Source organism: Nomascus leucogenys, chromosome 11, assembly GCF_006542625.1.
Source record: "Nomascus leucogenys isolate Asia chromosome 11, Asia_NLE_v1, whole genome shotgun sequence".
In the NCBI taxonomy this organism is placed as follows: Eukaryota; Metazoa; Chordata; class Mammalia; order Primates; family Hylobatidae; genus Nomascus; species Nomascus leucogenys.
This window is the reverse complement of record NC_044391.1, coordinates 74,674,278-74,702,033: the sequence shown is the minus strand read 5'-3', so window position 1 is coordinate 74,702,033 and position 27,756 is coordinate 74,674,278. Positions and strand designations below refer to the sequence as shown.

The following is a 27,756-nucleotide window of genomic DNA, read 5'->3' as shown; positions in this document are numbered from 1 at the left end:
CTTGCTGAACAATGTTTACCACATTGCATTCCACTTTCTCTCCCTCACAACTACATGAGGATAGATTACCATTTAATATTTGCAAAGCAGGCCTAATTTGGAAAGAAATATTCTAGGCACATTGTGAGCCACAATTATTTAAATAAGAGTTTTATATGAGTGTGTGGAAAAATTTCCTGGAAAAAAATTAGAGAAATCCCTTCCTGGGCAAGTGATTTGTCTGCTTCAAAATAGATGTTAGAGTTAAAAATATATAATTAACTTTCAAAGCAATTTATAAGAAAACTATCACTTTTCAACTATGACAAAAAATTGTAAGTTTTACAAAAAGTTTTGTTTACTGATATAGTGTGTGACATTTTAGAGTCAGATTTTAAATGGATATGAGTAGAATGTAGGAATAAACAGGAAAATGTAAGTTATGTCTAGCTTCACCAGACATAATCTGTATTTCTTTTGCTTGCTACCATTCTATGCTCATACCTGATTTTATAAATGAACAAGACAAGCACTTTATCTTTAAGAAGAATTGAAGAGAAAACTGTAGAAATAAATCACTATGAAAAGGTTAGTTTTAACATAATAGTTTCATTTGAGAAAAACTGGACTTTAAACAAATCTGTTTACTTATAAACTAATGATTGAATTATTTTTATGCTAAACATTACAGCCATAATAAAAAAAAAACTAAACAATAAAATCATGAAGAAATGCCAACAACTCTATCTGGGGCAAAGACTCAGACAGAGCTATCATGATTGCCTTTAATGAACTACAAATGTGGGTTAGCATTTTTAAAACAACTATTATCATGGTCATCTAATTTTTTTAAAAAGTTTAAATCCCCTTAACAGAGTAAGACAATTAAATGGGAAAATCAAAAGTACAATAATCATAATATACCAACTATTTGGTTTACTTAACCTATTTTTTTCTACAACAGAAACAATATGAACCGCAGCTATATTTGTTGTACACAAATATTTAAAATTAGCACTTCAGGAGCAGCAGTATAGGAGGCACATGAGAATAAGAACATCATTATTGGGCCAGGCATGGTGGCTCATGCCTGTTATCTCGGCACTTCGGGAGGCTGAGGAAGGCAGATCACTTGAGGCTAGGAGTTCGACACCAGCCTGGCCAACATGGTGGAACCCCATCTCTATTAAAAAACACAAAAATTAGCCAGCTATGGTGGCGCACACTTTAACCCTAGCTACTCAGGATGCTGAGGCACGAATCGCTTGAACCTGGGAGGCATAGGCTGCAGTGAGCTGTGATCATGCCAGAGAATAGACATATTAGAAAACTAGCTCAGTTGGCCGGGTGTGGTGGTTTGTGCCTGTAATCCCAGCACTTCGGGAGGCCGAGGCAAATGAATCTATTGAGCTCAAGAGTTTGAGATCAGCCTGGCCAACATAGTGAAACCCTGTCTCTACTAAAAATACAAAAATTAGCGGGAGTGGTGGTGCATGCCTATACTCCCAGCTACTTGGGAGGCTGAGGCATACGAATAACTTGAACCCCAGAGGCAGGGGTTGCAGTGAACCAACATCACACCTCTGCACTCCATCCTGGGTGACAGAGCGAGAGAAAGGAAAGGGAAAGGGAAAGGAAAGGAAGAAGGAAGGAAGGAAAGAGAGACAGAGAAAGAAAGAGAGGGAGGGAGAGAGGAAGGAAGGAAGAAAGGAAGAGGCAGGGGTTGCAGTGAACCAACATCACACCTCTGCACTCCATCCTGGGTAACAGAGCGAGAGAAAGGAAAGGGAAAGGGAAAGGAAGGGAAGAAGGAAGGAAGGAAAGAGAGACAGAGAAAGAAAGAGAGGGAGGGAGAGAGGAAGGAAGGAAGAAGGAAGGGAGGGAGGGAGGGAGGAAGGAAACAAACAAACCAGCTCAGTGTCTTTTTATCTAGTCAACTTCATAAATTATTTAAATTATCTGGGCTAAAAAAGAAGAAACGTTATCTACATGTAGTATTATGTCAAGGATTATATGAGATTACATAAATATATATATATAAAACCTGGCACACAGTAGGTGCTAAATAAACCATTGTTATTGAACTTGATTGGTACAGTTGACAGATAAAATTATCTGTGCATCAACCCAGAAATACAACAGCAGGCCAGGCGCAGTGACTCATACATGTAATCCCAGCACTTTGGGGGGCCACGGCAGGCAGATCACTTGAGCCCAAGAGAAAGAGACCAGCCTGGGCAACATGGCGAAACCCCATCTCTACTAAAAATACAAAAGTTAGCTGGGTGTGGTGGCGTGCACCTGTGGTCCCAGCTACTGACAGGGCTGAGGTGGGAGGATCGCTTGAGCCCAGAAGGTCAAGGCTGAAGTGAGCCGAGATTGCACCACTGCACCCCAGCCTGGGCGACACAGAGTTAGACCCTGTCTCAAAAAAAAAAAAAAAAAAAAAAAGGCTTAATCTTATCTGTGAGGCTTTTGGGCCCACAATATAATTACACATTGGACGCAGAATATGCTATCCATTCACTGGCACTCCAAATTTCCTAGACTCCTATTTCCCTAAATGTATATTTTATTAAGAGAGAGATAAAAAGTATGAAACAATTCAACTGTCATTGAACCATGTCACATTTAGTTGGTATCCAGACTCTTAAAACATAACATTCTAGCTGGGCGCAGTGGCTCACGCCTATAATCCCAGCACTTTGGGAGGCCGAGGCAGGTGGATCACGAGGTCAGGAGATCGAGACCATCCTGGCTAACATGGTGAAACTCTGTCTCTACCAAAAATACAAAAAATTAGCCGGGCGTGGTGGCGGGCGCCTGTAGTCCTAGCTATTCGGGAGGCTGAGGCAGGAGAATGGCGTGAACCCAAGAGGCAGAGGTTGCAGTGAGCTGAGATCGCGCCACTGCCTTCCAGCCTAGGCGACAAAGCAAGATTCTGTCTCAAAAACAAAACAAAACAAAACAAAACAAAAACATAACATTCTAAAATTAAATTTGGTTTGAAACTATTCATTGATATTCATAAAATGGGACATGATTTTGAGTGACACTAAATTTCTCTAAGCACTGACATTTTGAGATGAGAACTGAAGAATTCAGGTTAGTCAAAATGAATCATTAGGAATTAGACACATTTTCAAACTTTTTAATTTAAAGAGATGCTAAGTTTTCAACCTTGGTTTCTTTTGATTATTGAAAACAAAACCTTCTTTTAAGTCCAAATTCTCTACCTTAGAAAACAATTATTTTTAAAGCTCTTTTCCATAATCATAATATTTTTCTACAATGAAACCTTTGAAATCCAGAGAAATTATTTAATCTTGAGAAGTTGTCTCGTGTGTATCAAAAAAAAAAAAGTAGAGAAACAAGTAGGGAACAAGACAGTAATAAACTTTCATATATAAACTCACTTATGAATTACATGGTATACATCTGACATATTCAAAGGGAGGACTATGTCCAGTGAAGACCATCAGCAACATCATGGAGCATGTTAGAATTACAGAATCTCAAACCTATTCAATCAGGACCTGCATTTTAGAAAAATCTCTGGGTGACTTACATGCATATTAAAGTTTGAGCTACAATGGTAAAACAATCTGACACACTAATATTAGAAACATCTGGTTCTTTATTTTTTATTTATTTATTTATTTATTTTTTTTGAGACTGAGTCTCGCTCTGTTGCCCAGGCTGGAGTGCAGAGGCGTGATCTTGGCTCACTTCAACCTCCACTTCCCAGGTTCCATGATTCTCCTGCCTCAGCCTCCCGAGTAGCTAGGATTACAGGTGCCCGCCACCACACCTAGCTAATTTTTGTATTTTCAGTAGAGACAGGGTTTCAATATGTTGGCCATCTGGTCTCAAGCTCCTGATCTCAAGTGATCACCTGCCTTGGCCTCCCAAAGTGTTGAGATTACAGGCGTGAGCCACCACACCCTGTTCTTTTCTTTTTTCTCTTTTCTTTTCTTTTTACTTTTTGTTCTTTTCTTTCTTTCTTCCTTTTTTTTTTTTTTTTTTTTTGACAAGTCTCACTCTATTGCCCAAGCTGGAGTGCAGTAGTGCAATCATAACTCACTGCAACTTTGAACTTCTGGGCTCAAGCGATCTTCCCACCTGAGCCTCTCCAGCAGCTGGAAGTACAGGCATGTGCCACCATGCCCGGCTATTTTTTTTATTTTTTTATTTTTAGTAGAGACTGAGGTCTCACTATGTTGCCCAGGTTGGTCTTGAACTCCTGAGTTCAAATGATCCTCCTACCTCAGCCTCCCAAACTGCTGAGATTACAGGTGTGAGTCACCACCCACCCCCAAACCCCCCACTGCCACCCTGATTTTTACATAATAATGAAATCAAGTGGATTCAGTGATGAAATTACTCTATATACTTAAAAGCCAGGAAATCTGGGCTGAAAGGCACTCTAAAACTAAAATTTCCCCTAAACCTCCACTTGCAGGAAAAGTAGATAGAAGGGAAAAAGCCTATTAGAGATCCAGTTCATCCTTAGTTAAAATTCTCTCTTCCCTCTCACTCAACCGTCACTTTTCTTTTTCTTTTCAGAGCCCAAGAAGCCAATTTCAGAAAACTGAGTTAAACTGCATCAGAAAACAGCTTTCTGCCGAAGTGGGATTACTGAAAACATAGAAACTCTTTTTTTTTTTTTTAAAGAGATCACCCAATTATCTGGCTTTATTTCACAAGGGGTAGAAACCTTATGCTATTTCTAGCAATGCAACATAGGTACATGAAATAAATTCTTTCAGGCAATTCTAAGAATGCTATATTTGGAGGCAAACTAAACCAGTTGTTCTCAGGATGAAAGCAATAAATGGTCATCCAAATTACTCAAGAAACTAATATTGAGTTTTTGTCTTCTTTTACAGAGTAGATGATTACCTCAAGTTCTAGAGGATCAGAAATAGTTTAAACTGAGCTCCACAGGAAGTAGGAAATAAGACTCATCATGTCCTACCCAAGAGAATCTGAACAGCTGCTCTTTAATTTGGGAGACTGGGTGATGACTGTGACAAGTGAAAGTGCCTAAGATTTAACTGCGTTGGAGTCTTAACATATTTTATACCCTATCTGACAAAACGGGAGAAAGGGGAGATTAACTGCAGGGGAGAGGAGAAACCTAAACACAGAGAGATTTTCCCTATCCTTTATGTAATAGCATTGATTCCATGGTAGGAAATTAGCACATATATTTAGGAAATAAGTGTGTAAAATACGTTCTCATCCCTTGATAGGCCATTAGTCACTATAGGATTAAGCAAACCAACCATCCAATATCCACCAGAATTCATCTATTGAGACTAAAATACCATCAAGCCACTACTTCTCTTCCTCATTTCTAGTCTTTCTCAGTGCTCACCTTCAAATCATCAAAATAGTTCCATTAAAATACTTGACTTAAAATAAAAGTAATTAAAAATATTTTTAAATGGTCGAAGTCATTATACAATTCAGAATATATTATTTTCATCCATGCCCAATTCTTCCACATTATCATTTGAAATGCAATTACATAATTTATGCTGAGGGGTCTGAGTTTTTCATGTAATTATTCAAGGATGCAAAGTAGATTAATTAAATTTGGGGGAATCTATCTTTATCTCCATTCAAAAAAGATTAATATGTTTTCTCTAAATTACAGAGTTAGAGAACTTAATCATGGATTTATGGATAAACCACACATACTTTTGAAATAGAGTGAATTATCAGCAAAGAACCCACAGACTATTATCTCCTCTGATTTGTCTCCTAGTACATATTTTTATGCCTTTCTCTCAACAAACATGGTCTTTTGTTAGTTTCACAGTCATCTAACAGAGAGGTACAAGGGAGAAATATTTTGTAATTAAGGATCTTTGTCCTCAAAACCTCCTATTATCAGGAAGATAATAAAATATATTATGTATTACTCTTTTCAAGGTGATACTGTAATTCAAATGTTACTTTTATGTACAGATCAGATCTCCCTACACAGAGTGGAGAGCTTGATGGTTCACAACTGTGAACCATCTCATTGTAGATGTCAGAAACATGGCTGATTTTGGAATAAGAAATTAAAATACAACATAAAAATGAGACAGATGAAGTATCATAAAGTCATCCATTCTTCACTCTCCTGTAAGTGTTAGAATCCCTGTGAGATCAAGCAGGCATTCTCTTTCGGGGTCACAAAGGCAGGCTGCAGTAGAGGTTATGTTGAACTGGGAATCCGGTTTCATTTCTAGCTTAGGCCAGCTTTGTTAAACAAAGTCGTATTTCTGGGCATTAGTACTACTGTCTTTAAATTACTGACTATATCAGTGATTCTCAAATTGCAAACCCTGGACAAACGGCATCAGTATCTCCTGACAAATTTTTGGAAATGCTACTTTTTAGCACCCACCTATTTACCGAACCAGAAACTCTGGGCATGGGGTTCGACAATTTGTGTTTTAATAAGCCTGCCAAGTGATTCAAATGCACTTTTAAGTGTGGAGATCATTGGATTGTGTGATCTAGCCATGTGGTAATTAGCAAGGAGAACCACCTGTTTATGAGCTTGTTAAGTCAAATACTGTGCCTTACTTAGTCTTAGGACCTAGAATGCCTCAATGAATGAATGAATGAATGAATGAATGAATGAATGAATGAATGGAGGATATCATGTTCATAATGAAGTAATCACATCTCCCCCAAATTCCAATTGCACTTTGTGACCATCTTATGGCAAATGTCACTTTTATTAGTTATTACTGTCATTTGTGCATATGTCTTTATCTTGTCTACAAAACAGCCACCATCCATTAACAAGTTTTTATTTCTATATCTCATCAAGCAGTGATTCTCAAACACTACCATGAATAAAAGAACCTGGAGGGTAAAAATTATTAGTCCCCACCCTCAGTGTTTCTGATTAAGTCTGAGGTGGGACCTGAGAATCTGCATATTTAACAAAGTGCTACTGATGCTGCTGGTTCCAGGACCCCACTTTGAGAACCACTGCCACAAGCATACCTCATCAGGTGCGTAGAAAATTCCAGTGTGAGGCCAGGTGCAATGGCTTACGCCTGTAATCCCGGCACTTTAGAAGGTCGAAACAGGCAGATCACTTGAGCTTAGGAGTTAGAGACCAGCCTGGGTAACATGGTGAAACCCCATCTCTACTAAAAAATGCAAAAAATTAGTTGGGCGTGGTGGCATGCACCTGTGGTCCCAGCTACTCGGGAGGCTGAGGTGGGAGGATCCCTTGAGCCCTGGAGGCGGAGGTTGCAGTGAGCTGAAATGGTGCCACTGCATTCCCACCTGGGTGACAGAGTGAGAGCCCATCTAAGAAAAAGAAAAAAGAAAGAAAGAAAAAAAATAAAGGGAAGAAAGAGAATAAAGGGAGGGAGGGAGGAAGGAAGGAAGGGCAAGAAAGAGAAAATTCCAGTGTGAGAGTGTTATAACACAAATCTGAATGGTTAAAACATAGCAAGTTTTTAAATATGATTTAATTTTGATATATAGCTTTTTCAGAATCATATCCACTGTATAAACCAAGGCACACCTGCATTTAGAAAACCAGTGCAGAAGAGGACACAGGTCTATAAAACAATGCAGTATACTTCTTTCCTCAAAATTCTGAAACTATTTCGACTTTGCTTTTGACAACTGTACAAAAGTTTAAGTCCAATTAACACTATAATTATGAGCATTGCCATTCCAAGCTATAAGTTTTCAGAACTGATAAAGAACAGCCTACAACTTTTCTTTTTCTTTTTCTTTTTCTTTTTTTTTTTTTTTGAGACGGAGTATCACTCTGTCACCGAGGCTGAAGTGCAGTGGTGCCATCTTGGCTCACTGCAACCTCCACCTCCCGGGTTCAAGCAACTCTCTTGCCTCAGCCTCCTGAGTACCTGGGACCACAGGCACATGCCACCACGCCCGGCTAATTTTTGTATTTTTAGTAGAGACAGGGTTTCACCATGTTGGCCAGGCTGATCTCGAACTCCTGACCTCGTGATCCACCCGCCTCTGCCTCCCAAAGTGCTGGGATTACAGGCATGAGCCACAGAGCCCGGCTACAAATTTTCATTCTATAATAAATATTTGCCTGAAGTTGACCCAGAGCTTTGAAATACAGGCATTCCAATTCTTCTGGTAATTGTAATTTATTTTTAGTGTTGCAGTCAAAATTACTTTCTTTCCCCTTATCAATAATTTTTTCACTCATTTATTCATTCAACAAATACTGAGTACAGACTTGCACCAGCTTCTGTTCCAGACACTGGAGATAAAAGAGTAAGTCAAAGTCCTTGCCCAAGTAGGTTTAACTTCTAGTGATGGAAATAAATAACAAAAATCATTCAGTATCAGCAGGACTCGGTGGCTCACGCCTGTAATCCCAGCACTTTGGGAGGCCGAGGCAGGTGGATCACCTGAGGTCAGGAGTTTGAGTCAAATCTGGCCAACATGGTGAAACCCCTCTCTACCAAAAATACAAAAATTGGCCGGGAGCAGTGGCTCATGCCTGTAATCCCAGCACTCTGGGAGGCCGAGGCGGGTGGATCACTTGAGGTCAGGTGTTTGAGACCAGGCCGACCAACATGGTGAAACCCCATCTCTACTAAAAATACAAAATTAGGCTGGGTGCAGTGGCTCATGCCTGTAATCCCAGCACTTTGGGAGGCCGAGGTGAGCAGATCACCTGAGGTCACGAGTTCAAGACTAGCCTGGCCAATATGGTGAAACCCTATCTCTACTAAAAATACAAAAATTATCCGGGCATGATGGCAGGTGCCTGTAATCCTAGCTACTCTGGAGGCTGAGGCAGGAGAATCTCTTGAACCCGGAAGGTGGAGGTTACAGTGAGCCGAGATTGCGCCATTGCACTCCAGTCTGGGCGACGGAGTGAGACTTCATCTCAAAAACAAAACAAAACAAAAAATTACCTGGGTGTGGTGGCATGCACCTGTAGTCCCAGCTACTCGGGAGGCTGAGGTGGGAGAATCACTTGAACCTGGGAGGTAGAGCTTGCAGTGAGCCGAGATCGTGCCACTGTATTCCAGCCTGGGTGACAGAACAAGACTCCATCTCAAAAACAACAACAACAAAAAATCATTCAGTATCTATAGTGTCTAATGAGCTAAGAAATCTCATTCATGAGTTCTATACATCATGAATTTAAATGTGCATTTTAACATCATTTTTCCTAGTTCAAAACAGTAAAATATTATGGCTGCAGTTCTAAGTAAACACTTCAATTACTTAGCAACCTACCTGTTCTTAATTTTCAAATTCTACAAACACCACTTTGCCTTTGACCTTCCTCAACCTTCTATTCTTAAGAACTACACATTTAATCTAAGGAAAGATATGTTTGAATATATTACATATATTCACTATGGCATGAAGCAGACAGTTATGTAAGAAGCAAATTATGGTTGCTATGCAAACCATAACTTAGTATTTTGGACAAAAGCTTTAACTCTATTTAAGTGAACTATGTATTTTTTTAAAATACCAAAAGAAAAATACACTGAAAGATCAATTTTTTAGGTAAGTTTCATACAGATTTCATCTTTGCTCTAAAATGCACATAGGATCATGACAAACGGGAGGCAGGACTAGATTGCAGCTCCGACTCGGACAGACAGAGCAGTGTGTGGAGGCTCTCATCATGAATTTTTGCTCCAGAATGACTGCAGGAATAAATCAGGAAACCTGGGGGACCCACAGACCCCTGAAGGAAACAGACTGCTCCTGCAGGACCTGGGAGACACCCCAAATACTGTGCTGGTATGCACGGCCAAGAGACCCACAGATGGTTCACCTCACAGGACTCTGTGCAGACAACCCCCAGTACCAGCCCGCAGCCTGGTCGACTTGCCTAGTGGCTAGATCCAGGAGTGAGATAACAATCATTACAGCTGGGCTCTCAAGAAGCCACATCCATAGGAAGAGGGGGTGAGTATCACATCAAGGGAAAACCCCGTGGGACAAATGAATCTGAACAATAGCCTTCAGCCCTAGACCTTCCTTCTTGCCCAGGCTGGTCTGAAACTCCTGAGCTCAAGTGATCCTCCAGCCTCAGCCTCCCAGAGTGCTAGGATTACAGGCGTGAGCCACCACAACCGGCCTGGTTTATTTGTTTCTGCTGTATTATCTACTCTATTCATTATACAAAATTGTTTACAACATGCCATTCTGAATGCATTTTTTATGCATCCCTACTGGCCAGTACAAATCAATTATTAATAATTCTATTACTTGTATTTAAGAGGGCAAATATTTTGCCAAAATTATCACCACCTTGATCAATGCAAACAACTACACAGTGACTTCAGGGAATTCACGTACATTCTTTTTCTTTTTGGTCCTACTCATAAAGTGATACTCTTCTGAGTAAAAAAGTTTAAACAGAAAAATTATTAGTAAGTTTGCTATAAAATGGAAATAGACAGAGATAATACTTTTAAAAATAATTATTACATTTTAAAAATAATAAATTATAATTAATCAAAGGGTGAATTTCATTTCCACTGAAAATGTTGCATTAAAAATTATTCCCAGGCTATAAAACATAAATGCAAATAATGACATTGTAAAACATCCTGCACAATTGTTTCAATTTAATACATATATTTTCTTGGCTACTAGATACAGTGATACATAAGTGAATATTTTCTCAATATAGACTTTTTATTTATTGTTTGTTTGTTTGTTTGTTTTCAGATGCAGAGTCTTGCTCTGTCGCCCAGGCTGAAGTGCAGTGGTGTGATCTCAGCTCACTGCAACCTCCGCCTCCCAGGTTCAAGCTATTCTCCTGCCTCAGCCTCCTGAGTAGCTGGGATTACAGGCGTGCACCAACACACCCAGCTAAATTTTTGTATTTTTAGTAGAGACGGGGTTTCACCATGTTGGCCAAACTGGTCTCAAACTCCTGACCTCAAGTGTTCTGCCTGCCACGGTCTTCCAAAGTGCCAGGATTACAGGCGTGAGCCACTGTGCCCAGTCTAGACTTTTTAATTAGGAAGAAAATATAACACTCCTCAAAGCCAATAAAACCTAAAGGAAAAAATGCTGCAAAACAACACAGATGATTATAAAAGAAGAAAACAGAAAAAAAAAAAGGAAATCTGTTTTCTCTGTTAATTGTGATCACGTGACCAATTAAATCTTATGTTTCCCAATCAACAGAATAAACATTCAATCTACATAATGTGAGAAAATACTTGTAAACTATGCATCCAAGAAAGGACTAATATCTAGAATCTATAAGAAATGTAAACAAATCAAAAAGAAAAAAACAACCCCATTAAAAAGGGGCAAATGACATGAACAGACACTTCTCAAAAGAAGACATATAAATGGCCCACGAACAAGAAAAAATGCCCAACATCCTTAATCATCAGAGAAATGCAAAATAAAACCACAATGAAATACCATCTTACACCAATCAGAATAGCTATAATTAAAAAGTGAAAAAATTACAGATGTTGGAGAGGATGTAGAGAAAAAGGAATGCTTATACACCATTGGTGGGAATGTAAATTAGTTCAACCTCTATGGAAAACAGTATGAAAATTTCTCAAATAACTAAAAATAGAACTACCACTCTACCCAGCAATACTACTACTGGGTGTCTATCCTAAGGAAAAAAAAAATTTGTTTGACACCTTGGCTCAGTTTGGGGGCCTGCACCTATAATCCCACTCTTTCGGGAGGCTGAAACAAGAGGACTGCTTGAGCCCAGAAGTTTGAGACCAACCTGGGCAACACAGCAAGACCTTGTTTCTATAAAAAATTAAAAATAATTAGCCAGGTATGGGGGCACATGCCTATAGTCCCAGCTACTCAGAGGCTGAGGCAAGAAGATCGCTTGAGCCCAGGAGTTCAAGGTTGCAGTGAGCCATGATCACGCCACTACACTCCAGGCTGAATGATAGAAGGAGACCCTGTCCCTGCCCCACAAAAAAAACAAAAAAAACAAAAAAAACAGGAAACCTGCACTTGTATGTTCATTGCAGCACTGCAGCACTATTGGCAATAGCAAAGTCATGGAATCAACCTCTATTCATCAACGGTGAATTGGATAAAGACAATATGGTACACATAAACCACGAAATACTATGCAGCCATAAAAAAACAAAACCAAAATCATGTCCTTTGCAGCATCATGAATGCAGCTGGAGGCCATTAAGTGAATTTATGCAGAGACAGAAAATCAAATACTACACGTCTAAGTTAAAAGTGGGAGCTAAACACTGGGTATACATACACATAAAGATGGAAACAATAGACACTAGGACTCCTAAAAGAGGGAGGGAAGCAGGGAGGCGGGACCTGAAAATGTATATATTGGGTACTACATTCACTAGTTGTGTGATGGGTTCACTAGAAGCCTAAATCCCAGCATCACCCAATATACCCATGTAACAAACCTGCATCCTCAAACACGTATCCCCTGAATCTAAGCTTTTTTTAAAAAAAATTATGTTTCCATTTTCAATTTAGACAGACATTACAGATAAAATATTTCTACCTACATCATCCATTCTAATACAAGACTATTCCTAAATTTTGAAAGCAAGTTTTAGCTCCTCAAATCACTCACTTTAATCAAACAGTTTTTTTATATTGTAAAGAATTATTTCATTTATTACCTACCTTGTTTATAAAAATTATTCTAGTTGGTTAGAACCTTTTGGTGGACTTGAGATTGTTCTTGCTCATTCACAAAATTTTGGCTGTGCTCAGTGGCTTAGGCCGGGCATGGTGCCTCACACCTGTAATCCTAGCACTTTGGGAGGCTGAAGTGAGACGATCACCTGAGGCCAGGAGTTTGAGACCAGCCTGGCCAACATGGTGAAACCCCATCTCTGCTAAAAATACAAAAATTAGCAGAGCGCAGTGGTGCGTGCCTGTAATCTCAGCTACCCGGGAAGCTGAGGCAGGAGAATCACTGGAACCCGGGAGGCAGAGGCTGCAGTCAGCGGAGATTGTGCCCCTGCACTCCAGCCTGGGTGACAGAGCGAGACTCCATCTCAAAAAAAAAAAAAAAAAAAAAAAAGAACAAAAAAAACTTTGACATTCACTATATACTAGGAATGTTTAATTTCCAAATGTGCCCCCTGTAAAATGCAGAATCATAATTGTCCCAACAGGTAGGGTGGCTAATAGTGTGATGGCTGAAAGCTTAGGAATATGCTGCATAGGTTTTTAAATGTCCATTTCATTTAAAACTTAAGGACAAAAACAACCATGTCTGATTCACAGTAAATTAAAGATCCATGATCATTGAGTTAATTCCACATTAACGAACTTGCTAACAGTATACTTAATACTGTATTCCAGGGGTTGGCAGCCACCCTGTATGTGCTAACCACAGGCTGTCAGATTCGAGGCACTTTATTACAACGCAATCACTAATCACTACTGTCTCTGCTGCCCCCTTCTTGACAGCCTTGCTGAGAGGTTTGGGCACAGGTAGGTGTGTGAAGTTAAGCAGCAGGAGTCACCCGGGACACACTGTTATTTGTTAGGAAGGATGGGAGGGAGGGGAGGAGAGGGGAGGGGACAGAAGGAGCTAATTGTAAACATGAAAATAAAGAAGGACAGAATGCATAAAGTGCATCCTTTCTATCCTAGCAGGGAGGTCAGGTATTGAATAGAAGCCTGGAGTGGGCTGGGAAGAGGCTATGAGGTGAACTGGAGGAAGATGAGTAAAGGATGAGCACCTTCCAGCTGTCTCCCAGCAAAGACTTAAGGGGGCAAGAAACAAAACTGCAACATAGTTGCTCTCAACCTCCCCTTCAGGACTTCTCATACTTAATACACAGGCCTCTCTGCTTAGTCATCAGGCTTCCCAGAGATAATCTCTGGCCATCCAAGTTCATCACCCCAACCAGAACACACTCCTCTTTTGAATATTCCTTCTCCCTCCAGAGAACCAAAATTTCCAACAAATGTTAATCCCTGAATACTACGCATTTCTCTTTGGGGTGGATTTAATGAACTGACCAAAGTTATATTGTCAGAAGCACAATAGTGTTGTAGGCCGGGCATGGTGGCTCATGTCTGTAATCCCAGCACTTTCGGAGGCTGAGGCAGGCAGATCACCTTAGGTTAGGAGTTCAAGACCAGCCTCGCCAACATGGAGAAACCACGTCTTTACAAAATATACACACATTAGTCGGGCGTGGTGGTGCACCTGTAATCCTAGCTAGTCAGGAGGCTGAGGCAGGAGAATCACTTGAACCTGGTAGGTGGAGGTTGCAGTGAGCCGAGATCGCGCCACTGCATTCCAGCCTGGGTGACAGAAGCTCAGTCTAGAAAAAAAAAAAAAGCGTTGTTATTTTTAAAGAGAAGCATGAATTGCAATGCTCTGGGGAAAGGGAAGTCTTAACTGCTGCTAGTTTACTCTAATGCTCAAACCTCCTCTCTGGTTTATGCCTCCTTCATCCACACAAGGTCTAGTTTAGAGGAGTGGTTCTCAACCAGGGACTATTTTGCCCTCCCCCTTCCCAGGGACAATGTCTGCAGACACTTTTGGTTGTCACCACTGGGGTGGGGAGGATGATACTGGCATTGAGTGGGTAGGGGCCAGGGCTGCTGCTGAACATACTAAAATGCGTAGGACAGCCTCCACAACAAATTACCTAGCTCAAAATGTGAACAGGGACAAGGTTGAGAAATCCTGCCTTGAGTCCAATTTATTACAGCAGCAGTATCACTGCGTCCCATAGGCTTCTTCACCTTTGGCCAGGAGGAGCCCTGAGCCTCAGTCTTGAGTCACAGCAGATCACAACTCTGAACACAAGGAAATCCTCTGGTATTGGACGAACATAGGAGTGGAGGTGTGAGCTGAAGAACAATTCCACCTCGGCCTGCAGTTTATTCCCCCTTCTCAGCTCCATCACATTCTTATGTCTAAGCAACCAGGAAACAGTACAAAGACCTCCTGCTGAATGCTAACAAAATGATTCAGAAAAATATTTCATTACCCTTACCATTATTTATACTTCCTCAATAACAAAATAAAAGCTGGTTTGTACAAAAGCAGAAAAACAATTTTGCTTCTTAGGTTTCTCACTGTTGTTTACTCTGCCTTTCACGATACGATACTTTCTTAGAGATGCATTTAGCTTATTTCTCATTTTTTTTTACTTCAGCAAAAGATTAGTGAGGAAGAAGAGATGGTCTGCAAATATTTTTCCACAGTTCGAAGTATATTAAGATGAATATTCCTACAATCTAATTCATTTTCTAGAAAACTTCATTCATCAGTTTCAAAACCAAAACAGTGCTTATGCCCAAACCTAAAGGTTATGTCTGTTTAGGAGGCAATGATCTCTGGATGGATCTGTCTCAGTCTGCACCTCAAATATAGTGGAAAAATATGTCAAAAAGCACATTTATATAGCCATCAGTCAAACAGTTCTTCGTTTTTTTAATCAATTGATGTGGATTACATTAGAGAACCATTTGCATAAACCAGATGTGGATGAATGAAATGATATACAAAAGAAAGAAAAAAACAGGTAATATGCCTAAATAATTAATTATTTATTCTGTAGAGACAAGTTCTCTCTATATTGTCCAGGCAGGTCTTGAACTCCTGGGCTCAAGCAACCCTCCCACCTTGGCCTCCCAAAGTGCTGGGATTATAGGCATGAGCCACCACACCCAGCCAGTATGACTAAGTAAAGATAAGATACCTAAACTCAGTAAAAAAACTCAGGGCTCAATACTTTTTCTACTCCATGAGGAATAATGTTGAAATATACTTGTAATTCTATTATCTACTGAAAAGGTTAAATTCAAAGCTATCTAAAATATAATTTAAACTATGTTTTATTGAAATATATATTCTTATAGGATTATGCTAGTACAGATCTCTATAGAGGCTCTTTTCCTGAAGAAGACATAAATCAATATGTTAGCCTCTAAAGAGAATATCTAAAGTATTATATTAATATGTATAATATTAAATAATATTAGAATATTCTGAGTTCATGAATAACCAGATTTTGAAAACTTTATAAATGGCCAGATAACATATAAAATATTAAAACCCTTACTCAAGCTATGAAACTTTAATAAATTTGCATTTCATAAATGGTTCAATGGCAGTCAAAATTTTTTTTAATTAAGTACCTTCACATAAACGATTCTGCTACCCCTACAATTCTGTAACATTCCACATTTAAAAAGTATGTTGTTAAATTCATGAGACAGTCTATACAAAATGGGGGCTAGAAATCATCTTGCAAACCGCAGGAGGTTAATAATCACAACCCCACCCTTCAATTCATATGGCTTTACAATAACTGCTATTATTGTTATCTCTTCCAGCTTGTTACCCAACATTTCTTTCTCTGTGCTGGTTGCTTTCTTCCAGTAAGCATGAGAGGTAAGAGAAGAAGAGCTTTTGTGTAAAATATTAACTTACTTAAAATGTCAACTTAACTCTTTGGCACACTCATTTTTATAAGATTATCTTTTTCAAAAGAAATATCTTGTCCTAAATCTTCTTTACATGAAGAACCTGAAAGCCAGTGACTGTTTATTTCTTTCAGAATATAACCTAAATTATCTTTCCCTTTGGTTTCCTCACTGAAGAAAAATGTAAGTGAATAAATTTAATTTTATTTTACTTTTTTTTTTGAGATGGAGTCTCAGTCTATCACCCAGGCTGGAGGGCAGTGGTGCGATCTTGGCTCACTGTAACCTCTGCCACCCAGGTTCAAGCGATTCTGCCTCAGCCTCCTGAGTAGCTGGGATTACAGGTATCTCCCACCACGCCCGGCTAATTTTTGTATTTTTAGTAGAGACGGGGTTTCACCATCTTGGCCAGGCTGGTCTTGAACTCCTGACCTCGTGATCCACCTGCCTCGGCCTCTCAAACTGCTGGGATTACAGCGTGAGCCACCATGCCCGGCCGTGTGAATAAATTTTATAAATCTGTTTTCTTCATGTTTTCCTCTTCCCTTGGACATGAAAATATAAAAGTAAAATCATTTCCTCTTGTAAGTATTCAATTTTAGCCAATCTCAAAAAGGAAGTTGAAAATGATGCAGAAAAGTAAATAAAATGACAATCTTATTACACAGTTTCACATACAACAGAACAATTATTATTTGAAATTCATGGAATCCATTTTTATTTACAATTTCCACATACCTTTCAAAGGCCCAATGTTCAATAAATTTATCTACTCTATTGTCTGCCAAACAGCCCCACAGTATTATAACTGATGACACATGTAGATGTGCTTTTCCATATACTATTATTGTTTAATACACACTATTTCACAGATTATAGTGAAAAAGAGCATAAAGCTGTTGTGCCTCACCTGACTTCCTCTTTTAAGTATTAGTGCTCGCAGCACAGCTATTAATAATAGTAGTACGTGCTCAGTAAGTGTTGAATAATCAATGAATCAATTTCAGCTGTTTACCAACTTCCACTGCCACCATATTCTTGATAATTAAGGTTGGTCTCAGGCCTTTTGGGGACACCTGTATTCACAAGGCATCTTTTCCATTTTTTAAAAAACTTTGCTACCTTTGCAATTTTTCACAATTACCACAAGTAAACCAACCATGTTTTCAATCCTCTGACAAACTTAACCACACATAATTTTGCAAGATAATTCATTTTAAAATGAATAAGTTTAGTCAATTGGATAAGAAAGAATGCAAATAGCTGTCTTCTCCAATTACAGATCAACACTCATAATTTCAATAGCCATAAGGCCCATTTTGCTTTTCCTGCATGTCTATACCACTTAGCCATTTCTGCCTCTCAAAACAAACCATTTCACTAATTAAGGCTTTAGAAATTGTCACTCCTGGCTGGATGCAGTGGCTTAGGCCTGTAATCCCAGCACTTTGGGGGGCTGAGAAGGGAAGATCTCCTGAGCCCAGGAATTTGAGACCAGCCTGGGCAACATGGCAAGACCCTGTCTCTACAATTTTTTTTCTTTTTTAAATAAAATGATCATCTCAGCCGGGTTCGGTGGCTCACGCCTGTAATCCCAACTCTTGGGAGGCTGAGGTGGGTGGAGCACAAGGTCAGGAGTTCAAGACCATCCTGACCAACGTAGTGAAACCCCATCTCTACTAAAAATACAAAAATCAGGCGGGCGTGGTGGTGCACGCCTGTAATCCCAGCTACTCAGGAGGCTGAGGCAGGATAATCGCTTGAACCTGGAAGGCAGAGGTTGCAGTGAGCCGAGATCACGCCACTGCACTCCAGCCTGGGCAACAGAGCCAGACTCCATCTCAAAAAAAACGCTGGGTGCGGTGGCTCACACCTGTAATCCCAGCACTTTGGGAAGCCAAGGTGGGCAGATCACAAGGTCAGGAGTTCACAACCAGCCTGGCCAGTATGGTGAAATGCTGTCTCTACGAAAAATACAAAAATTAGCCGGGAGTGCTGGCGGGCGCCTGTAGTCCCGCCTACTCGAAAGGCTGAGGCAGGAGAATTGCTTGAACCCAGGAAGCGGAGGTTGCAGTGAGCCGAGATCACGCCATTGCACTCCAGCCTGGCCAACAAAGCAAAACTCCGTCTCAAAGAAAAAAAAAAAATTATCGTCTCATTGTTTTTTCCTTCTTTAATGTAAATAGTTTAGTCCTAATGATTATTAACCAGGATTAGAACAAACTACCAGATAATTCTGATTGTCTTATATATGGCAAATAAATTCATAGTATAGGACACTTTTAAAATATATTATTCCAATATAAATATAACCCTAAAATTAAAACAGGTTCACAAAATCAAGTATTAGTCCATATTAACAGTAGTAGAAATAACCGTAAAATGAAAGCCAAGATAAAAATATACTGAAGTCAGCGTTTCATTGTATTATCACCAGCAATAGCCTTTTGATTATGGAGCTCCCTAAAACTGTCATCGATCTCAAACTATCACCCATAAATGTCTGTAACTTTTGTTGAAAATGAACCTTAGAATAGCATACAGGAATGTTCCTTTATCAGATGGGCAAACTAAACTTAAAAAAAATTTTTATTTCTGTGTAGTTGGAATGGAAGACATAGCTCCAAAGACAATCTTAATAAATTTATCATGGGTAGGGAAGATAAAATCCTACCATTCTTCAATCAACACTTTTCACCTTCTAATAGAATAGTTTCAGATGTAACACTCCATGTTCCATTCATTCAGCAAATAGCTGTTAAGCTACTATAGAGAGCTGTAGACTATTGTGCTATGAAAATGACAGTAACAACAACAGGGTTGAACAAAAAAAATTTTAACCAAAAATATTTATTATTCTTGAGGCAAAAGCAAGAAAATAACTGAAGTCCAGGAAGCATTAAAAATGAAAATGGAGATTTGAGTAAGGGCCTTTCTTCCCCACCCAAGCATGATAATATTCTTAGCATCTAAATAGTACCTATTACTCCCTCAGCCTACAAACTGGTACTAAACTTTCTAAATTGTAAAACAGAAATTTGAAGTAAGCAATCCACTACTTGTAATTAGATCTACTATTGTTTCTTTAGAAGGCCCCCAAACTGTCTTCAAAAACCCAGATCTTTAACATAAAGTTATGGGACCTTCTGAGGGAATTAAGATGCATAACGAAAGAAGCTGCAAGATACACAGTTTTGTGGTATGCATTTTCCCAGAATGGATTACAGTAGAACTAAATGAGAAGGAATTAACTAACACCTGGAAGTCTGGCTAAGAAACTGAGTCACAGACATACGCATGTGCTTACCATGATCTGAAGATTTAAATTCTCTAACACAATGATTTTTAGAACCCTTGCCATGAAAACTTAAAATCTTTGTTTTTCAATGTTGAAGAGAAGACAAATAAAGTGTCCCCTTTTATTGAAGACATACTTTTCAAATTTCTTTTTTCCCTAGGTTGGGGAGAAGGGGAATGTTGATTCTGATCACTTAGGCTATGCCTCTATTCTAACCACATTTTCATTTAAAGTCAACTTCTGAATTAACATTGAAAACCATAGTCAAAATGTTCCTGTAATAATGTGAAAATGTTCAAAAACTACCTGCAATGTTTATTCTATTTCACAGACAACAGTTAGTATAAATGGTATATGTCCTCTTTAGCTTAGATTTCAATAGAGATTATTGTCTAACTGTAGTAGACAGCACTCCAAAATGTGTGACATGAGTCTTAAGTCTGTGTCTCTCAATATCTAGGTGGCTGTCAGTATAGTACTCATTTGGGGTTCAGTCTAGATCACTGGTTTTCAAAGTGTGGTCCCTGGAACAGCAGTAACACAATCACTTGGAAACTTGTTAGAAATGAAAATTGAGACCCTACCAGAGACCCACTGGATAAGAAACTGGAGGAGGGTCCCAGCAGTACATGTTTTAAGCTCCAGGTGATTTTGATATATGGTCAAGTTTGAGAACCTTTCAACCAGATGATCCCCATAGCCTTCTCAAACATTCAAAATCCAGTTAATAAAGATCTCACCTAGAACTAGCTCTGTGTTCAGTTACATTGAATCATTCCTAATATTCGTCTGCATAAAATACTGTAATCAAGAATACCACATTATATCAGTATTTTAAAATTTACTATATTTTCACAGACAAAATTTATATTAGCAAACTTTCCCCAAATAAGACATTGTGACAAATGTTTGGTATCATTTTAACAGTGATGATCTCCAAATTAAATCTTGGTTTCCTTTATATTTATAATGCAGGAACTTATTCCAGCTGTTGTGGAAAAAAAAAACAAAAACCTATGCTCTTATGACAGTTAAGGTGCTTCTACTTCTCAAGACCAGCTGCTACATATAGTTTTCTGTTTCTCATACCCCCTGTGAGAAATACTAGAATATGACCCAAAAGAGGGTACAATAACAAAACTACTTGAACAGATAAAATAGATCAAGCATTCTAGGATTCCCAACCACAGGAAATAGTAAGTAATGAGGAAGAATGAAGTCCCATAAATTTAAAGAATTCTATCCCCAAATACATCTGGTCCCAAAATGTGATTCAAGTAAGTCTACAACAGTTAACAACATGGAAATTGTTCTACGAAAGAACCGTAACTCTCAAAGACTAGAGAGTGTTAGACCTAAGATGATACCTTTAACTTTCCTGAGGCTATTAAAAAAGGAGGACAAAAATAACCCTTTTGACATAACATAAAACCTGGGTTGACTGTCAGAGACCAAAAGAAAAAGCTGTTTAAAAACAGCAGGGGTCAAGTTTAAGAGTCAGCTTTTGCTCCCCAAGATAAAGACTCCTTTCCCACCCAATTTCTGTTTTGACAGGTGATTGCCTTACAACAAACTCCGCCCTCCCTGACTCACTTCCTTTAACACTAACTTTTTCATTGAAACAAATGCTCTTATCTCTTCACACCCTAATACCACAAGGGGTTCTTAATTGCCAAAGAAACGAACATATTCTTAAAAACATTTTTGAGAAAAAAATAGCAGTGTTCCTAATTTCTCTCCATTTTGCCAAGAAAATATGGGATAAGACCAAAAACACTATTTTCTTGCTTCAGGCACACATAAAATTGCTTTCATTGATAATCCAAAAAGCATTTATTTTACATCACTTAGTAAAAGCATTTTAAAATCTTCGCTCTGCCATCCTAAGACCTATAAAGAGGTCCTGCAAGTGACTAAATCCTGAGCGAAGGTGATAACGCACCCAGCAAAATATTTCATTTCCAATTTTCCACTTTCAAATATCTTCTGTCAGTATATACATTTCTTAGATACTTGGCAGCATTTTCTGTCAAAAGGTTTCCAAAAACTTAAAAATAAAACAAGAGACAGTTAAATGCCAAATGCCTTTTCTTAAAAAACCCTCCAGACAGTACTTGACATGACTTCAGCATTTTTAACACTTTGGATCTACTTTAGCAACTAAATTTATTCAAATACAAGAACGAATCTTTGCAAAGGCATAAATTTATACAGTATCTTTTAATTTCTACATTTAGAATATTGATACTATTGCCTCCCAATTGTTTTATATCAAACTTAAGTGAGATCAGAGTGGGAAAAAAAATGGCAGTAGGACCATCGCCAGGCAAAATTCTCTATTCTTCCTCCATTGCTGGAGTACCGAAATGCCTCTTGGGCAAAAAAAAAAGCAAAGCAAGTAACACACACACACATTTTAAGGCAAGATATGTTAACACAGCTTTAAAGAAACCTGTGGCCTGTAATTTCTTTTGGTTTTGTGAAGGGTGTAAATCCCTTTGTCAAGACTCTTCAGATTTCGGCTACACTTCATAGACCTAAGGTATACCAAGTATTCTCTTGATACGTATGAACATGTTATATTACTAAGACCACCTTAAGAAAAATAAAAAATAAAAAGCTCACACTGCCTCCTACTGTTAAAAGGGAAAACTTATGAGGTCAAATATGGTCCAAACTGCAGGGTGTAAATGAGAACAAGGATATTATCTTAGCCTGTTTTCTTTTAAATCTATTTCCAAATCAAAACCTCAAAAGGGTTGAGGCAGTGTCTACAATCCATTCAAATATACTGCAAAAAACATCACTAGGTATAACTTCAGAATTGAAAACTATCTTTCCCAAACATGTCTTTGACTTGATGTGCGATATAAACAGAGGGAAAAAAGGAAGAAAAACTTAAAAGTGCCATCCTACTTTGCCAGAAGGATGGTTACTTTCCCAGATCTAAGGCAATTTTAATAGATGGGTTCTCTTGTTCCCTACCTACAATGAGGTAAACTGTTCCATGTCAGATCAGATTCAAAATACCTGTTCATCTTCTAATCAGATGGTAATGGCCATACCCAGGGCTTCCTCGACCTTGACGGTTTTCTCCAAATTTAAAAAGTTGGGAGTAGTGTCATCCAACCTGTCACTGAGACACTTGTCTCTAAAATTTCACAAATCGCTCTGAAGAGTATCATGCACCTGCCCCATCCACCTCAGCCATGATACTGTATTAAATCACTGAATATGAAACACAGAAACACAAACAATAGTTTTGGGTTTGTTTCTTTAAAAATGACATTTGTATTAAAAGTCTTAAAATGAAGAGACAATGATTAAACGCATGAAATTAAAAATTACAATTAGTTAGAATTGGTACATCACAACAGTAAAATTTTGCTCTTCGCTTCTGGAGGGAACAGCCTACAACAGGTAATTAAAAAATTTAAAAATAATATGAAAGGGGAGCTAAATATCTGAAAATTTAAACAAAATGAAGCAAAAAAAAGGGAAACAAATTCATTGCAAGAGATGGAAATTACATTTTAAAGGCTGAAAATAATAAAGAAATTCACTAAACAACAGGCCCTATTGTCCTGGCTCCTTCAGAAAGATTACTGAAAGGAAACTGGGAAGTGGTTTGGGGAATAGCAGATTCTGGGATATGGTGGGAAGTTCACAGGTTGGCACCGGCTGGAACAGCTGAGTTTTGAAGGCACTCTGCAGACACAGGGGTGCTGGGGGCCCTGAATCACATTTACAAAGTCTTTGTACTGTATTTTTAAAAGCTAGTCATTAAAATCGGTTACTGCCAACCAAAAAACAAAAACAAAAGGCTAAACTTAAAACACACACACACCACACACACACACATACACACCATAGTACACACGAAAATGTGCAGATCTGTAACATTTTTTTCACAGCTGATAAAAAAAAAAAAAAAATACTACCGTTCTCCCCCAGACTCCCCTTTGATACAGTAGGTAAACAAAATAGATTTTTTTTCCACAAATATCAGCAGACACTTTCTGGCACCCCACACTGTATTGGCATCAGTGTTAACAGTCCCAGTTCAGATGTGCAATACTTCAGTTTGGATACACTGTAACAAGAATCCAACTTTGCATAGACATCCTCAGAATCGCAATCAGTCATGGGGATGCCCTTCCAAGCTGGCAGAAAAGGAACCCAATCTTAATTTCCAGCTACTCCTGGAAAACAAGGAAAAAAAAGTTTCTTTCTCTCCTCCTGCTCCTTCATATGGTTCTCCCGGACTTCCTTCCATGTATTTAAAACGTGGAATAGAAAAACGGCTGTTGACCAAAAAAAAAAAAAAAAAGAAAGAAAGAAAAAATAAAAAAAAAAACCATTTCCACCTTCTCCCCCTCCTTTTCCTCCCCCCCTCCCCCCCCATTTTTTCCAGGCTGAAACTTTTGCTTGGTGGGTGTCAAGCTGCGGATACTGCGCCCTAACGGCTACTTAAACGGGGAAATATGCATCAACCAAAATCAGGGAGAAACGTACATGCTGCAAAGAGCCACATTTCCACCAGAGTATCGGATGGGCAGGACGGGACACCCCCTCGGGCACAGGGTGGAGGCAGGGGACGCCGGCCGCGGAGGCCAGTCGGGCTCCCAAGACACCCTGGCCAATGCAAAGTGGTCTCCAATCTCAAAGCAAGAAATAAATCACATTTAGAGAGTCGGATGCGTTTGGCTTTTGTGCGCAGAGCGCGGCGGGCGCGCGGCGGCCGCCTCAGAGGATCACGCAGGCCGAGCAGCAGCCCTCATCACCGTTGGGCTGCGCCGCGTAGTTCATCTGCCGCACGATCTCGGCAAACAGCTCGTCTACCGAGGCTTTGTTTTTGGCCGACGTCTCCATGAAGGGGCAGCTCCACTCCTCAGCCAGGGCCTTGCCCTCCCCGTACGAGACCTCGCGCTCACCCTCCAGGTCCACCTTGTTGCCCACCAGGATCATGGGCACGCGCTCGTACCGCTTCACGCGGATGATCTGGTCCCGCATAGGCTTGATGTCCTGGAAGCTCTGCTGGTTGACGAGGCTGTAGACCAAGATGAAGCCCTGGCCGTTCTTGATATACAGGTCCCGCATAGACGCGAACTGCTCGGTGCCCGCCGTATCCAGGATCTCCAGCACCGACGGCGACGAGTCCACCTCAATCTCCTTGCGGTAGAAGTCTTCGATGGTCGGGTCGTACTTCTCGATGAAGGAGCCCGTCACGAACTGCACGGTGAGCGCGGACTTGCCCACGCCGCCCGAGCCCAGCACCACCACTTTGTACTCTCTCATGGCTCCGTCAGCGCTCTCGCCGCGCCTGCCGCGGCCCCGTCGGGGCTGCGCGCCGGGGAAGGCTGGGCTTGGCGGCTGGACTTCTCTTCCCCTTTCTCAGCTACGCAGGAAAAACCCAGGAGAGAGCAGCCCAGAGTGCGCAGGGCGGAAACCACCGATCGGAGGCCGGGCGCCGGGCCGGCCGGCGGCGGCGTATCCCTGGGGCGCGGGTCCGGGCCCCGCAGCAGTCCGCGGCGGCAGCAGCAGCCCGGGCGGCGAACCGGCAGGACAATGCCCGCAGCCTGCGCGAGGCGACGGCTGGAGCTCCTAGCTGCAGCAGCCCGGGAGGGCAGGGAGGCGGTGGCGGCAGGCTGCGGAGGTGGCTGCTAATTGCGCGTCCGGCCGGGACGCGCGTGGCATGAGTCCCCGCGGAACGTGCGCCCACCGCCGCGGCCCATCGCGCTCTCTCCCACAGCCTCTGCTGGGCGAGGGCTTCCTACTCGCCGCGCGCAGCCCGGCCCTCCCCTCCCCGGCGAGCATGCCCAGTGCGTTCCGGCCGCGCCTTGCCCAAGCGGCCGCTCCTGGTTTTCCGCAGGGCCGGGAGGGGGCGGGGCCGTGGGCGGGGCTCCGGATTTGAGTCCGGTTTGGGGAGTGGCGCGAGTTAGGAACTGGCTGAAAGATGGGGTGTGTGCGCGTATATGGGAGCGAGGAAAACGCTGTAGGGAGCGTGCAGGCCGCTTTATTTTACAGCTGTGGGACTGGTGGACAAGGGCGGCGGCTCTGCGAGAAGCATGTGGGCGCGGCGGGCCGCCTCAGGGATGGAGTAGGCTGTGGTCTTGCCAACTCCCGTTATCAAAGGCCCAAGGACGCCATTCACCCAGTCCCGGGCGGGCGTGTATCTGGGGGCCGGAAACCCGAAGTCATGTGGGTGCCGTGGAATGCACGAGCAGCCGGCGGAGATCCCTGCCCCATACATTTTTCTAAACCGTTCGCCACAGAAACGCTATTCTGTCTTCTCTGACCGACTCTGCACAGCAGCCTTGCACAAAGAAAACAAGAGGTACTCCAAGTCTGAGATACTGTCCCGGCTAGGAAAAGGGTAGCCTCTGGTACCTGCAGCTCTCTCGGGGCAGGGTCCCGCGGGTCGTACCCACCATCCTGCTCGGGTGCGGTCAAAACCCGGGGACCGGATTACATCCCAATCCAGAAGTCTCAGGGTGCCCGCAGTTAGTTCAGGGCATGCTCAGTCGCAGAGCAGGTTTTTGGGCTTGGAAGTAGGAAGCTTTTGCACCACACACCCACACTCTAGCTCAAATTACCTCTCCCAGACTCTGCACTCATTGGTCTCGGGGCGCGAGTCTCACACCCCTAAGTGTTGTTCATTGGCTGCCGCCAAGGCTTTATCACTTTGGGGCGCTTCATTGGCTAAAAAGTAGCCTCCGCTCGCGATTGGTTATTTATAGAGATTGAGCGGAGAGGCGGAGGCACAGCTGTTCTTTCTCCGTTGCTCCCCCACCCTTTGCCTCCCACTTCCCCAACCCTGGCGTTTTGAAGTAAAAGTGAAAAAATAAGAGGCATTTAGGCTGAGAGCTCAAAACTAAATATAGTTCTTTGTTGGTGTTTTCGAGAGAGTCTGACTCCTCGGTTTCCAGTCACGACTGCCCCTTAAAGGGAGCACAAAGGGCTAATTACAGGTTTTGGTCCGCAAGAAACCGCGGAGTTGCCAAGTTTTTTTGCAGGGAGTGAGAGGGGGCTAGGAGCTGAAATGGGCCACTTGGAATTCGTTTCACCCGGAGGGGTAGGGGAGTGTCCAAGCTTGCCTCAGAGGAAGCGTCTTCGCTGGCGGGCCGGGCAATCGCTAGACTTGGCTGGGCTGGCGCTCCCGGGAGGTGCGAGGGAGATGCCCCGACTTGTTCCGACTCCCTTGCTCCTCGCTGAGGAGGGATGTCAAGACCTGTCTGCAGGCTGAGCGCGGCGGCGGTGGGTGCGGAGTGGGGAGGGAGGCGGTGGAGCTGCGTCAGCGCTGGCTCCCAGTCCTGATGTCACTGCTCCCTGGTTTCACCGTCCGCATCGGAGGGTAAACCTGGGCATGGCTAACATTTGGTTTCAGTTCCTAGTGCCGCCGTGACTCACGCTGCGTTTGCTAGTTAACCTCCAAAACCCTGGCCGAAGCTTCTTCCGTGCACGTCTGCAGCGTGAAGTCATTGGGCACAGAACCGGGCGGGACGTGGGCTGCCCCTGATGCCTTGGGTGGGGTGGGTGGCGCCCACACCCGCGCCTCACCCCATCGTTTATTGGAGAGAGGAGACTTTCACCTTGACTGTCAGAGTGCTTGGATGTAATGAAGCTTACATAATTCTCCAGAAAAACCTCTCAGAGGCAAACTCGCCTAAGCTGGAGAGAACCCTGCCAACATTCACCCAATGTGTAATGTCCGCCAAGCGTTTTACATGTACTGTCACTCCTCATAATAATCATTATTTACCCATTTTAAAGATGAGGAAACTGAGGCTGTGAGATGATCAATAATTTGCCTGCGATACCACAACTAGAAAGTGGCCAACCTAAGATTCTAACCCAGGGATTTGCCTGCAGAGCCTAGTGTCATAACCACTAAACCATACTTACCCGTCACATGAATGTTCCGGTATGTCATTCTTTCTTAGGGTGATTTTAGAGGCAGTGTGATCAGACTGGCTCTTAAACCCAAGAGGGACCTCCGCCCACAGCCACCCTCTGGCTCTCCTCTGGCAGTACCCCTCTTGCGGTCAGGCTGA

The 27,756-nt window shown here is 41.5% G+C and overlaps 1 protein-coding gene across 2 annotated transcripts; it reads right to left on the bottom strand.

Moving 5' to 3' along the window:
* Positions 1 to 19,234: 19,234 nt before the first annotated feature.
* RAP2B (RAP2B, member of RAS oncogene family) lies at positions 19,235 to 25,491 on the bottom strand. Of its 2 annotated transcripts, XR_004032333.1 has the most exons (2): positions 24,218 to 25,491; positions 23,854 to 23,904 (listed from the first exon to the last, which is right to left on the bottom strand). XR_004032333.1 is itself a non-coding variant. In XM_003256314.4 (1 exon), exon 1 carries the CDS (start codon positions 24,998 to 25,000, stop codon positions 24,449 to 24,451), a length of 552 nt encoding a protein of 183 aa, XP_003256362.1. In that variant the 5' UTR covers positions 25,001 to 25,491; the 3' UTR covers positions 19,235 to 24,448. The 2 variants fall into 2 exon arrangements, 1 of the variants encoding a protein (XP_003256362.1); XM_003256314.4 differs by having other exon boundaries at positions 19,235 to 25,491.
* Between the last annotated feature and the right edge of the window lie 2,265 nt (positions 25,492 to 27,756).

Excerpts from the sequence above, each read along its gene's own strand:
- RAP2B (XM_003256314.4), bottom strand. The coding sequence starts at position 25,000 with ATGAGAGAGTACAAAGTGGTGGTGCTGGGCTCGGGCGGCGTGGGCAAG.